Raw genomic sequence first — 15,375 nt, 5'->3', positions numbered from 1 at the left:
GAGATTTTAGACAATTTCTGTTAGACATTTTTATTAAATCCGCGTCACAATTTTCTGTTTGATATATTAAATAATTCGGTTGATTTCTCTTACAAATTTTATAGTCTTCTATATTACTACATTTTTCTAAATCTGTCTTGTCAATCGGTACGTATTCAGTTTTCGTTTGCAAAATATATTCGTGGTTTGGTAAAAACACCATAGCTTGACCATTAATTATTCGTTCTGGAATTGGTAAACTTCTTACTATTGTCATTTCTTTTTCATCTAAAATCGGAATTTTAATTATGTATACTAAGTGATGATTTTTTATAATTGTAGTAATTTCACTAATGTCTATAATATGTTGATAGTTTCTTTCATCGCTTTCGATGTGATATTTAGTCCTAAATTCCTTTTCAAATCCATCAATTGTTTCATGCAACATTCTAGGCGTTAAAATTTGGGGGTTTATAATTCCATGCTTCCCTAAATTAATTGAACTTATTGCTAAATCTATGTCGTCGTTCATTTCTTCTATTAACGTTTCAGCTATTAATAATTTTTGTTGAATAAACAAACTCTTTTTGTTATTATTTATTTCTGCTTTCATTTGGTTTAGTATATCGTAGTCTGCTACAAGTTTATTTTCTAAGAACTTATAATCTTGAGATGATGAATCTAAGATCATTTTTATTACTTTAGTATTGTTTTTAATTGCTTCATTTAAGACCTTATTATCATTATATAATTGATCGAATTCTTTATTAATTATATTTAAATCTGAATCGCTTAATGTGCCAAATAATATTTTTGATGCGTCTCCTATTACATTTAAAAGTCCTCTTTTAACTCTTTGTTTACCCATTATGTTATACAATAGTGATTCCTTTTTTCTTAAACGACTAAATCTAGAAGAGATAGTTTTAATTTCGTAATTTTCTTGACATTTAGTCATGCAAAGATGACTAACCTGCGTTAACACTTTTTGAATAACAACTATTCTATCTTCGGTTCTTGTAATGTTTATCATAATCATCAATTTCCATTCCTCTGAATATAAATACACTTTTCCTATTTCTTCTTTATATATATTGCCTTTTAATTCCGTTATATTATAATCAGTTTCTGCTACAACCAGCCCGAGGCTCATTATCAAAATCTTCATCAAGATCGCCATTATTGTCGTCATCCAAATCGTCTTCTTCACTATCTAAAACAAAATATTTCTTAATATCTTCCCTATGAACCTTTCGATTATTTTCTATTGTATATGTATTTCCAATTTTATGTAAAACTATAAATGGTCCTAACCACAAAGGGTCTCCCTTTTTTCTCATATGATTTCTTATCAATATTTGCTCCCCAACTGAAATTGTCTTTTTATCAGTCAGTATTTGTTTTCTTTGAGATTCATTGATTTTTCTTCTTGCAACATGTAATTTGTTTTCGTGTTCTAATTGTTTTAATTCGTTTTTCTTTACGAGATTTGTTATTTTGTTTAATGTTTCAAATGCTTCTCTTGCTTTTCTGCCATTTTGTAGTTCAAATGGAGAAAATCCTGTAATCCTATTTATTGTCATATTGTATGTTAACATTGCTTTAGGTAACTCTTTATCCCATTCATCTTTTTGCGCATAAATACTTAAATATTCATTAATCTTCTTGTGTGATCTTTCATTCTTTCCATTACTTTGTGGGTGATAAACTGAAGTCTTTACATGTTTTATTTTTAATTCGGTCATTAGATCTGAAAATTCGTTATTAATAAATTCTTTCCCATTGTCTGTTAGTATTTCTAAAGGTTTACCGTTCGTTTTTAAATATCCTTTCCACATAGCATCTATGACTAAAGTTGCTGATTTGTCCTTCAATGATTCTAAATGCACATATCTAGTTAAAAAATCTTGAATCACCAAAATATATTTATTTCCGCTGGTAGTTTCATTTAATGGTCCCACTATATCTATTGATATTTTATCATTTGGTCCTTCTGGTATGTCTGATTCTTCATAATATTCTTGTTTTCTTTCATTTTGTTTAAATCGTTGACATAAATCACATGTTTTGATGAAGTCTTCAACATCTTTTGTAATGTTGGGCCAGTTTGTCATATTTCTTATCTTTTGTACTGTAATATCTTTAGAATAGTGTCCTCCTAATATTCCTTCATGTGCTTCTGCTATAATTTTTCTTCTATTCGTTTCAATGTGTTTCTTTATTAAATATATTTCCTTGTCACCTCCTTTCCATATTTTAAAAAGAATCCTCGATATTTTCCTTTCATCTATATCCTCGTAAATAATTCTTAATCTTTCTTCTTTAGTTTCTTTTTCTAAAAATTCTGATAATTGATCATCTGTCACCTGAGGACTAATTTTTATTTTGTCATTTTCTTCTGTTTCTTCGTTAGTGATCCAAATTTCTTTTATCCTTGTCGGTCCAAATTCTCGTTTTATAATTAACTGTCCTGTTTGTTCTATTTTGTTTCTTTTTAATCGTATTTTATTCGCGTCATCATTATCTATTTGAGGTATATCTCTGATCCATTGTACTTCTGTTTCCTCGTTAAAATCTCTTACTACTTTGTATATAGCTCTTTCTTTAGGTATTGTTTTTCTTCCATAAACTAATATTTTCCAAATATAATTTGTGTCTCTTATAGGTTTAAGTATATCTCTCAAGTTACTTATCGGTTCCAAAAGAGAATAATTTGCATACCCTTGCCTTTTTTCTTTAGTACCTGTAATCAATTTTATAGTTTTTATTACCTTGAATTCGTCTTTAATTATTGATTGATCACTTTCTTCTGTCTGTGAATCTATTTCCATATTTTCGTATTTATTTTCGTCATCAATGATTGAGTTGTCGTCTTCTGTTTGCGTATCTACTTCCATGTTCTCATTTTCCTCGTTTACACCTGTAGTACGCGCGTTCTGCTGTTGTAACGTATCATATGTACCGTCTGTTGTCATCTGAACCCTTGGAATGCGCGATAAGGCGTCAGCGTTTGTGTTGGCAATTCCTTTTTTGTAAATAATTTCATAATCGTATTCTTCTAATTTTAGTCTCCATCTCATTAATCTGCTTGTCGGATCTTTTACATTAAATAACCAAACTAAGGGTTTGTGATCTGTTACAATTTTAAATCTTCGTCCAAAAAGATGGTGTCTAAAATGTTTAACTGCCCATACTATTGCTAATAATTCTTTTTCAGTAGTCGTGTAATTTATTTCTGCCTTATTTAAAGTTCTTGAAGCAAATGCTATTGGTTTATCTTCTCCGATGTGTCCTTGTGATAAAATTGCTCCTAATCCTTCATTTGATGCATCAGTTGTTAGAACAAAAACTTGATTCCAATTTGGAAATTGTAGTATCGGTGCTGTTATTAATTTATCTCTTAATTCGGAAAACGCGTTTTCTTCTTTCTGTGTCCACTCAAATGTAGTTTCCTTTCGTAGTAATTTAGTTAGTGGATTTGCTATTTTAGAGAAGTTTTTTATGAACTTCCTGTAATAACCAATAAGTCCTAAGAATTGCTTAATCTGTTTTTGAGTTTTTGGTCTTGGATAATTTTTTACTTTGTCAATTCTATCTGGGTTTGGCTTTATACCTTCTTTTGTAATAACATGCCCTAAATATTCCAGTTCTGGACGCAGATATTCGCATTTATCTGGCTGTAATTTGAGTCCAACTTGTCGTAGTCTTATAAATAAATTCTTCAAATTTTTATTATGTTCTTCCAACGTTCTTCCGTAAACAATAATATCGTCTATATATGCAAAACATCCATTACCTATTAGTCCTTTTAATCCATTATTTATCATTCTTTGAAATGTTGGAGGGGCATTTTTTAAACCAAAAGGCATTCTATTATATTCATAATGACCTTCGTTTGTGCTAAAAGCTGTTTTTTCTTTGTCCTTGGGATTCATTCCTATTTGATGAAATCCGGAAGCAAGATCAAAACAAGAAAAGAATTTAGAATTTCCTAACTGCTGAATTATCTCATCAATACACGGTAAAGGATATTTGTCTAAAATGGTTTTTTCATTTAGTTTTCGATAATCTATAACAATTCGCCATTTTAATTTGCCTGAAGCGTCTTTCTTTTTTGGGACTATCCATAACGGTGAATTGAAAGGAGACATACTTTCTCGAAGTATATTTTTCTTTAACATTTCTTTAATTTGTTGGTAAACTTCTTCTTGTAACATAGGTGGATATCTATATTGTTTTGTATTTACAGGTTGATCGTCTGTTGTTCTAATTGTATGCTCAGTTAATTTAGTTAAAGGTAAAGGATCGTTTCCTAATGGGAAAATGTCGTGAAATTCTGTTATGATTCTTAGTAAGTCTTCTTTTCCTTCTTTGATATGGTCTAGTCGTGTTTTAGATAATAATTCTTTAATTCTTTCATTATTGCTGAATTGGTACATTTTTTCGTCAGTCAGTTTTTTTATAGAATCTATCCATAAGTCTTCATAAGCATCATACATACTTTCAATTTTTGCTGTATTAGGTGGTAAAATTGGATTTCCTTGATAATCATATTTTGTGACTGCTGAATATCCTCCTTCAAAGTTAATAAAACAGATTTTATCTTTCTTATCTGCACTAGGTTGTGGATGAAGTATTTTAGGTCCTAAGTTTAAAATACCTTTTTCTAAGTCAATTTTAAAATTTTGATCGTAAAGTAAATTCATTCCAATTAAACCATTTTCTCTAAATGCATTTTCATCTTTCGTAACTTGAAAAACTGATTCTTTACCATAAAGTTTTAAACAAATAGAATATTCAAATGTTACGGGATTGTTTCCTATTGTTAAAACGTTATGAGGTGCGTATTTTTTAAAGTTTTTTCCTTCTAACATACTGTTTTTTATGATTGATATATTCGATCCTGTATCAACTACAAATTTTCCCGATTTTAATTTATCAAATTTTAAAGCCACAATAGGTGTGTCGTGTCTTCTTCGTTCTCTCGGGATCGGTGGAAGGTTGTGCTTAGCGGGTTCTCCGATAAAGAAAATTCTTCGTTTAGCTGCACTCGGTCTGGTGGTTTGCTGTTGATCGATCGTGACTGAAAATTTTGAGTTTTCTCTTGACGTGGTGGTAAACCTCTCAATTTTCCTCTACAGACATCTTCTGTATGTCCTACATTTTTGCAATGGTTGCATTTTTCTATATTTGTCTGTTTACTAAATCTTGGTTTTGGAACTGGGTTCTCATTTCTTGGGTTTCTTGTAAAATTTTCTATTCTTCTTTTATCTTTTATATTCACGTTAATTTCTGAGGCAATATTAAAACATTCATTCAGAGTTTTCGGTTTCTGAGGACGGATTCTAATTTCAAATTCTTCACGTATATTTCTTAAGAATGTGCTGACGCTTGCACTTGTTTCTATTTCCTGTCTTACGAAAGTTTCTTCAGGTGTTATATTCATACTATCTATAGACTGCCTGATTTTATCCTGACACTGCATAAATCTTGAGGTGAATGACTCTAAACCTTCATTTTTGCCCATTATACATGAATCGCGAGCCCTTTGAAGTGATTCTAAACTATCCTTTTCTCCAAATAAAATTCGTAATCTTTCAAAAAAATCAGCAAATGTTTTAACTGCATCGGCTCTAATTGTGTTTGCCGCTTTTCCTACTAATTTTTGTGCAATTATTGCATGAAGTAATGTTAGTCTTTCATTTCTTTTTGTTTTCTTTTTGGACAATCTTATTAAATGAATGAAGTTTTCTAAACCGCTCCCGTTAAATTCTGGTATTAATTTTATACTTTTTCCAAAATCATATTCTGTAACTTCTTCTAATTCTTCATGATCGCTGTTTAATTCATTCTCATTTAAGGGTAAACCTAACTCTCTTCTAACTGGTTGTTCCATAGCTAACAATCTTGTTTCAAATCTTTCCAATTTTGCAAGAATTGTTTGAAAAAGGTCATTTGAACTTGTTGATGTTTCTGGCATGATTTTTAGAATATTGTCTAATTTAAGTCTGTCAGTCAGTGATATTGAAGGGGATGAACTGTCTGTGTCTATAGTTTCGTTTTCCCTACTTTCTCTAAATGAATTTAAATCCAGTTTGATTTAATAAATTTCCTATATCGTTTCGTACAATTTTATTTTATAACCGTTCGCGTTTTCTAATTTAAAATTTCATTTCTTGCAATCCTGCTACAAGGAGTACACAAGAATATGAAATTTGTTTTTTTTTGTTTATTGACGATGGAAATACTGATAAAATCACGGAGTATACCAACGCTTTAAAACAAACTTAGCCACACCCTATGAAGGTCGCCGTTCAACGTACGTAAAGTGGACTTATACTCTTGTTCTAAAGATTCGTAGTTTTGTTTTATATACCTTACTTCAATGTTGCTTTTGAATGTTGGTCTGGATCGTAGTACTGGAAAATCTCGAATTCTGTTTCGTATACTTGGATAACTCTCTGGATACCTCTCTGTAGACCTGGATATCTGTATCGCTGCTTGGCTAACACTCTGGATAACACTTCGTAGATATGGATATCTGGATCGCTGCTTGGTTAACACTCTGGATAACACTTCGTAGAACTGGATAACTCTCTGGATACGTCTTTGTAGATCTGGATAACTCTCTGGATATCTCTTTTGTTGATTCTCTCGTTCACTTTGAATTATCACTTTGTTTATCTGGAACTAGTTCTTGGTTCTGGATATTTAAAACTTGGATGAACTTCCAAATAATTTTAAATATTTCACCGCTGCCACCAATTATGTTGTCGCCGTAAGAAACAACTAATAATATTATTTTTGTGAGTTGGTTACTCAACTGAGAACAAACTCTACTTTATTTATTTAACAAGCAAAGTACAAAAACTTGGAGATAATCAATCCTTCCAAAGCTTCACTGAGTCTTTTTGGAAGACAATTTACTAACCGTGCTATCACTTTGAGTAGCGACTAATTAATCTGACCACACCTGCTTATGCATTAGTTTTAAAGGACTGTGCAATAGTCCCCACTCTTTACAATACACACTCATACTTCATACTGTCGACATAAATACAAATAAAATTTTTATTTAAACACGAATATGTAATAAATATTTAACTCTAAGAAAAATTAATTTTTTTTTCCGAGTACAAAATGGAAAATTTTCCTCTAAATCGAATGAAATTAAAAAATTATAAAAAATAAATATGTATCCAAAAAGTCTACTAAAAAATTAGTTTTCAATTTGTATTATTAGTATGGGGGGGAGGTATTTATGATTATCTTTAAACTTTTATTGTCGATTGGCTGAATTTTCATATATATAATTATAAAGATAAGAATATATGAGAATATATTGACGGTAAGAAATGGTAAAAAAAAAAAAATTATTGAATAATGAAATAACCCACTTATTACTAGAGGACACCATCATTTTATAGATTACATTTGCTAAAGGCGATAAGATTAGATGAGATTGTACATTTTTTATCTTTTCTGTTGAATACAGGTACTTTATATAAGTAAGCTAATTTTTCATTTTGAGCTTTAGACCGTCAACTAAAGTTGCTCGGTAAATGTGATAATAGTTATATCTTAGTTCAATTGTGTAGTAGTTAGATAAAACATTATTTCTGGATTTTAAATACATATTTTTTTTTTTTTTTTTTTAAATTTTATTTTTAACATCGATAAAAGTGTGAAAAAAATGTTTCGATATTTTTTGCCATTAGCATTGCTATTGGCTGTGTCACTAGCTGAGGATACACCATCAAATACAATTAATTATCGTCTTGATGGCAATATTGAACCAATAAGTTATAAAATCACATTGACACCGACACTTAATGGAGGTTTTGGATACACGGGAATATCTATTATAATTGTTAAAGTAAAGAATGCAACAAAAATTATTACTATGCATTCAAAAGATCTTGTATATCCTCTAGATCTCCCTATAGTGGAAAATAATAAAAATTCTAATAAAACATACAAAGTTAAATCACTTGAATTAGATTTAGAGAAAGAAGAAGAAAAGAAAACAGATTTTTTAAAATTGAATTTTGAAGAAGATATTCCTGCAAATGAGGAAATAAAAATTACTTTTAATTATAATGGAGTATTAAATGATGAATTACGTGGATTTTATAGAAGTTCGTACATTAATGAAGATGGAAAAAAAAGGTACGTTTGTGATAAATGGAATTTTTTTTTTTTATATGAAAAATAATTTTATTAATTTTTTTAAATTCTTTACTGTTGTACATATTTATAAATGTTTAAAGTAATGTAAAAATTTTGTCTAACATTACGGAAGTAATAATTAAGTTTAGTTGATAAATATTTATATTTAACAACTTCTTTTCTTGTTAATTTTTTCCTACATTGTTTTTTTTTTTTTTTTTTTTTTTTGTTTAATTGCTGATTTAAATTAAATCAATTATTTTGTATATTTATCTTTACTTTTGTTCGTTCTAAAGAGCATTAATGAATTGATATAAAATTTAAAGGTGGTTAGCTACAACACACTTTGAACCAACCAGTGCACGTCGAGCTTTTCCATGCTTTGATGAACCCGCTTTAAAAGCTAAATTTCAAATAAATATAGATTTAAGTGAAATTGAAAAGTATAATACTGATTATCATGCTATTTCTAATACGCGTGGAACAAAAAGTGGAAATATTTATACTTTTGAAGAGACACGAAAAATGTCGTCATATTTGGTAGCATTTGTCATTTCTGATTTTAAACATATAGACAGTAGTTATAAATCAGTTGACTATAAAGTTTATACTCAACCAGCTTTATTGAAATATGCAAATTATCCATTGGAAACAGGCAAAAAAATTATAGAAGAAATGACAAATTATGTTAATACTGGATATGAAATGAAAAAAATGGATCAAATTGGAATTCCTGATTTTTCAGCTGGAGCAATGGAAAATTGGGGTCTTGTAACATACAGGTTAATTAAATTCAATAATAAAAATTATTAATTATATTATTATTAAATGTTTTTTATTTTTTTTTTTATTTTTAAAGACAACATTTCTTGACTTTAAATGAGAATGCACTTACCGCTGAGAAAAAACAAGCTGTCGCTAGTATAATTGCACATGAATTTGCTCATCAATGGTTTGGAAATCATGTTGGTCCAGCATGGTGGAAATTTATATGGTTAAACGAAGGATTTGCCACATTCTTTCAACATCACATGCCTGGCCCAGTACATATATTTTTTTCAATAATAAAATAATAATTAATAAATAATAAACTAATAAAATTAATATAAAAACAATTTTTCATAGTACAAAAAATGAAAATAAGAATAATTTCATTACTTTGCTAAATTCCTAAGTATTTTAATATTAAATTATTATTTTTTTTTTATAGATTCAAACAGAATTTAAAATGCCCGATCAATTTGTTGTTAAAAATCTTCAAGATTCAGCATTTGCCTTTGATGTAACGGAAAAATCACAGCCAATGAATGTTCAAGTTGAAAGTCCAAAACAGATTGCTGAGGTTTTTAATACAATTGCTTATGACAAATGTACGTATATAAAAATATAGGTATTTTTTTTTGAAATCGAAAAAAAATTATCTCATCTCAATTTTTTGTTTGTCTTTGCGACAATGCACTTTATTCTGCTTATCATTTATACTTTATCAGAAGAAAACAATCTTTTCTCTAAAGTTGAATATATATTTCAACATAAATTTTTTATGCCTTCAATTATATTACATTTACGTAAAATATACATCGCACATAAATCTGAAATATTTACACAAAATAAACGAAATAGATTAACAAATATATTACCTAATTATATGAGAAATGATTTTATCAAAAAAAAAAAAAAAACTTTTTTCATTTTTAGCCGCCTCTGTTATTCGAATGATGAAACATTTCTTAAGCGAAACTGTATTTGTTAATGGATTAACACAATATCTTAAAACTTAGTAAGTAATAAATTCATAAATTTTTAAATGTTATTTTGTAATACTGATTATAGATAACGGGGGGTTTATTTTTTTATAAGTTTCTTTAAAATTATTTTTAATATTATGTTTTTTTCTCTGATAATACAAATTTTGATATTATTTTCCTCACAGCACTGGATGTTTAAGGATATCCATTTGTTTCTGGCAGTTTGGATATCCCTAGGATATTCTGAGGATGTCCTAGGATATCCTAAGTACATCCCAGGGATATCAAAACTGTTTATTATTATGAACACAGAAAATTAAAAGGCATTAAAATAAACTGCAACGCTTACTATTTTAATCCAATTTTTCTTATTTTAATACCAAAATGAATTAAAATAAGCAAAATTGAATAAAAATAATAAGCGTTGCAGCTTATTTTAATGCTTTTTTAATTTTCTGTAAAAGCTTTAAAAAAAATTTATAATTATAAATAAATGTAAAAAAATTTTGATTTATTTTTAAAGCAAAGACAGTAATGCAGATTCTGACAAACTGTTTGCAAAATTAGGTGAAATTTGGGGAAAAGATTTGAAAAAAATTATGGATACATGGGTGACACAATCTGGATATCCAATAATTACTGTCACAAGAAATTATGATAAAAAAACAGCAGAAATTAAACAACAACGATTCTTTATAAAAAAACAAAAAGAAGAAAGTAAAGAAAAATATATGATTCCAATTAATTTTGCATCAGAAGGACAAGAATTTAACGATACAAAAGCAACTCATTGGCTTGAATCTGACAAATTAGATATTACTGATTTAAATGTAGAAGCAAAAAAATGGGTTATTTTTAATAAGCAACAAACTGGTATGTCCTTTTTTTAAATAATCAATTTTTTTTTTTTTAAATTGAGACTCAAAAAATTTAATTAAAAAAAAATTTTTTTTTTTTTAAAATCTTTTTACAGGCTACTATCGTGTTAATTATGATAAAACAAATTGGAATCTTATTATTAAATATCTATCATCAAAAGAGGAGGATATGAAAAAAATTCACTATTTGAATCGAGCACAACTTGTCGATGATGCTTGGACTTTAGCTAAAGCTGGTCTTTTAGAATACAATATTGCTTTTGATTTGTCATCTTATTTGAGTTTAGAAACTGATTATTTTGCATGGGTTTCGGCATTGCGACACTTAAGCAATATGAGAAATCAATTTTTGCACACTGAACATTACGAAAATTTTAAAGTAACTTTTTTTACAATATTATTTTTGCATTTTTTTGTGAATTAAAATTTTTTTTAATGTAAACTTGGTATAAAAATTTATAAATTTCGTTTTTTTTTTAGAAATTCGCATTGAAAATTTCTGAAAAATTAATAAAAGACGTAGGAGTTGAAGAGATTTCACAAGATGAGCATATAACAAAATTAAAAAGAGGTTTAGCTCTAAAATGGGCTTGCAGTTTGGGACATGAAAATTGTACAAAATTAAAGGATAAATTTGACGCTTGGATTAAAGAACCACCTACTGCGTAAATAATTTTTTTTTATTTCTTTTTTTTTTTATTTATAAATTTATTGTTTTTTTTCTTCATTATAATTTTTTTTTAAAATATATTTTTCAGTATTCCTGAAAATTTAAAAGCTCTTATATTGTGTGAGGGTTTAAAAACAGCAAATCAAACAGTTTGGGATTCAGTTTATAAGAGATATCAAGCAAAAAAAATAACTGAGGACAATTTGGAAAAAAATGCGATTTTAACATCTCTAGGTTGTTCTAGAGATGAAATGATTTTATTTAACTTTTTAAACAAAACTATCAATGATGAAAATGAACATCAATTTCTTTCGAAGGTAATTCAATCTGTATACGGTATCAACGAAATTGGATTGAATGTTTCTCTAAAATTCATTTCTCATAATGTGGCACACATTTTGAAAATGTAAGTATTTGAAAAAAAAAATTTTCGAAAATTGTATTTCAAAAATTATTCAATAAAATGTTTTACCGTATTTTTTATTTTAATTCAGTGACAAAGGCAAAGACGGAAACTTATTGAAATACATAAATGACATTGGCAAGAGAATTACAAGGAATGAAGAATTGAAATTAGTAAGTGAAATTTTTATTCTGCGAACTGATAAATAATAATATCAATAATTTTTTTTTTTCAACAGTTGGAGAACTTCATCGAAAGTGAAACACTTGATAGAACTAAATTAAAAATTGGAATTGATTCGGCTAAAGAAAATATTGAATGGCTAAAAGAACACAAAGATACCATTGGAAATATTCTGGTTAAAAAAAATAGCAGCGGTAGTGCGTCTTCTTTGAAGTTTGCAACAATTTTCTGTTTAATTCCAGTTGTTATCGCCTTATTAATTTAGATTAATAATTAAAATCTATTTTTACATTGTATTTTAATACAAATAATTTGAACACTATACATACTTAAAATTTATTTAATAGTATTATAATCTTTTTAATTATCAGTCGCATTTATACATTGTCATTAATTTGTATATTCTAGATAAAGAAGTATTTTTTACTATACATGTTGATTATAATTTAAAAAAAAAATTGACAAATTTTACTAAAATATTTTTACGATTCAAGAAAATAGTTTCAAAAAAAAAAGTTGTGAAAAAATGTACACTACGAATTTTAAAAATACTTCAGTAAAATCTAATTGTGAATAACTTTCAATTCGAAAATTTGTTTGTAATCATATACATGTTAAATTGTAAAATATTTCAATTGTAAATATCAATATATTTTCTTGCAAGATATTTTTCAATAAAAATAAAAAATCTATATTTTGAGTTTTAATTAATTTAATGAACATGATTCCACTTGTAAATATTCAATATAAGTTTTCTCGTAAATTTTTTTTTTATGATTTTAGAAATTAAAAAAAATATGTAGTATTCTTATAAAATAATGTTAATTCAAGTGATACAATTTTAAGAGTAAATAATCTTATTTATATAAAAGTAAGATACTACAAAAAGTAGTTTATTATTACGGAATAAAATTTTTTTTAATAGTTTATAAGAAACTTTATTTTATTTCGATAAATGATCTAAACAAATATAAAAATTATATTTATTTATCACATGATGTAAATTATTTTTTTGTCACCCTAGAAAAAAATAGATAAAAAGTTTTGTATTTTTTTTTTGAGTGTATAAGGAAAATCTTGTTTTCTTGTACTTTACCCAGAAGATTGATAATTTTCTAATTATATTTAGAAAAGGGAATTTTATCAATTTTATCCTAATTACCAGATTATTCTTATGAATAGTTTGACTCATTGGAGTGCAATGTTTTCTTGATAAAATGCAATCACAGTTTTCATCAAGGCTCAAACTTAATAATTAAGTTATCTAAAGGTCTACTGGGAAAAATATAACGTCATTTATTATCGGATTTTTAGGGCGAATACGAGGTATCTAGAGCAATCGTTTAGTTTTCTAAAGTTATTTATAAGTAATCATTAAGAGTAAAAGCTGATCCTGTAGTCAGTAACGTTTAATAATAATTAAGGTGAGCAGTATTTTTAATTAAATTTTTTTTTAAATATAATTTTAAAATATAATTTTAAAATAATTATTTTCTCTCTAGGAAACGTTTGTTTCAAAAATGGAGGCTTGGCAGATTTTTGGTTTTCTATTTTTTGTTATTTTTAAAAGTGGTGCTTCCTTTCCTGTTGCTTCCAAATTGCAAGAAAATTCTTTAGACACTCATCAAAATAGTGATTTGAATACGAATGTTGCAGATATTGAAAAACGTCTTTCGGTTATAAGAGTTTCAATCAATTACAATAGTAGCAACAATAATGATGTTTCAATTACTCGCTCAAATCCTTTAAAAAAATCAAATAATGATGAAAATACAAGTGTTTTTGGTGTGTCAAATGATCCTGTTGCGAAAATTATAAATAGAACATTGTCTCAATTATTAGAATCGTCTAGTAGACAGTCAATGATGAGGGGATTTGCTACGTCTGGGCAGATTGCAATAAATTGTCCTTCAAAAACTAGTGGAATGACAACATCGACTGTATTACCAATAATAACTGATGTTCCAACCATTGTTAACAATACGACAACAACAATAGAAGAGGAATCATCAACTTCTAATGACAATTCAACAACAAATTTTACAACAGAAGAGGAATCATCAACTTCTGATGACAATACAAGTGATTTTACAACAGCAGGAGAAGAATCAACAACTATTGATGACAATTCAACAAGTGATTTTACAACAACAGAAGAGGAATCATCAACTTCTGATGAATATTCAACAACAAGCGATCTGCCAATAACAGATGACAATACAACAACAAGTGATTTTACAACAGCAGAAGAAGAATCAACAACTATTGATGACAATTCAACAAGTGATTTCACAACAACAGAAGAGGAATACACAACTACTGATGACAATTCAACAACAGATTTTACAACAACAGAAGAGGAATCATCAACTTCTGATGACAATTCAACAAGTGATTTCACAACAACAGAAGAGGAATACACAACTACTGATGACAATTCAACAACAGATTTTACAACAACAGAAGAGGAATCATCAACTTCTGATGACAATTCAACAAATGATTTTACAACAACTGAAGGGGAATCATCAACTTCTGATGACAATTCAAGTGATTTCAAAACAACAGAAGAGGAATACATAACTACTGATGACAATTCAACAACAGATTTTACAACAACAGAAGAGGAATCATCAACTTCTGATGACAATTCAACAAGTGATTTCACAACAACAGAAGAGGAATACACAACTACTGATGACAATTCAACAACAGATTTTACAACAACAGAAGAGGAATCATCAACTTCTGATGACAATTCAACAAATGATTTTACAACAGAAAAGGAATCATCAACTTCTGATGACAATTCAAGTGATTTTACAACAGCAGGAGAGGAAACAACAACTATTGATGACAATTCAACAAATGATTTTACAACAACTGAAAGGGAATCATCAACTTCTGATGACAATTCAAGTGATTTTACAACAACAGAAAAGGAATCAACAACTATTGATGACAATTCAACCAGTAATTTTACAACAACAGAAGAGGAATCAGCAACTACTAGTGACTATTCAACAACAACTGATTTGCCTATAATAAATCAAACAACTGATCACCCAACAACTGAAAACAATACAACAATAACCGATTCACCAACATCTGACTCTACAATAATTGAACCCGGTTCATTAATTCCAAGTGTCAGCAATATATCAATAATTGAAATTAACATTAATTATATTAAAAGTAATAACAATAGTGTAATTATTGACGTTTAGATCCATTAATTGATTTTTAGAATTGGACAAATAAAAATGTAAAATATAAAAATTGACTACTATTCCAAATATTTTTGTGAATTCCATTAATTTAAAATGAATTTTAACAATCCAACAT

At 27.7% G+C, this 15,375-nt stretch overlaps 3 protein-coding genes across 3 annotated transcripts; 2 read left to right on the top strand and 1 right to left on the bottom strand.

Moving 5' to 3' along the window:
* Nucleotides 1–1,100: 1,100 nt before the first annotated feature.
* Nucleotides 1,101–4,853, bottom strand: LOC127289595 (uncharacterized). The gene has a single exon (XM_051317603.1). It carries the CDS (start codon nucleotides 4,851–4,853, stop codon nucleotides 1,101–1,103), a length of 3,753 nt encoding a protein of 1,250 aa, XP_051173560.1.
* Nucleotides 4,854–7,510: 2,657 nt separating this feature from the next.
* LOC127289649 (aminopeptidase N-like) lies at nucleotides 7,511–12,722 on the top strand. The gene is made up of 11 exons (XM_051317727.1): nucleotides 7,511–8,148; nucleotides 8,475–8,930; nucleotides 9,008–9,191; nucleotides 9,359–9,518; nucleotides 9,847–9,928; nucleotides 10,420–10,769; nucleotides 10,870–11,153; nucleotides 11,255–11,439; nucleotides 11,533–11,850; nucleotides 11,939–12,020; nucleotides 12,086–12,722. Exons 1-11 carry the CDS (start codon nucleotides 7,673–7,675, stop codon nucleotides 12,293–12,295), a joined length of 2,787 nt encoding a protein of 928 aa, XP_051173684.1. The 5' UTR covers nucleotides 7,511–7,672; the 3' UTR covers nucleotides 12,296–12,722.
* An 828-nt stretch (nucleotides 12,723–13,550) lies between these two features.
* Nucleotides 13,551–15,257, top strand: LOC127289594 (uncharacterized). Its single transcript, XM_051317602.1, has one exon. It carries the CDS (start codon nucleotides 13,551–13,553, stop codon nucleotides 15,255–15,257), a length of 1,707 nt encoding a protein of 568 aa, XP_051173559.1.
* The last annotated feature ends 118 nt before the right edge of the window (nucleotides 15,258–15,375 follow it).

This window comes from Leptopilina boulardi, unplaced genomic scaffold (genome assembly GCF_019393585.1).
Source record: "Leptopilina boulardi isolate dan_hultmark-lab unplaced genomic scaffold, ZJU_Lbou_2.1 LbouV2_48, whole genome shotgun sequence".
Taxonomy (NCBI): domain Eukaryota; kingdom Metazoa; phylum Arthropoda; class Insecta; order Hymenoptera; family Figitidae; genus Leptopilina; species Leptopilina boulardi.
This window is presented reverse-complemented; position numbering and strand designations above follow the sequence as displayed.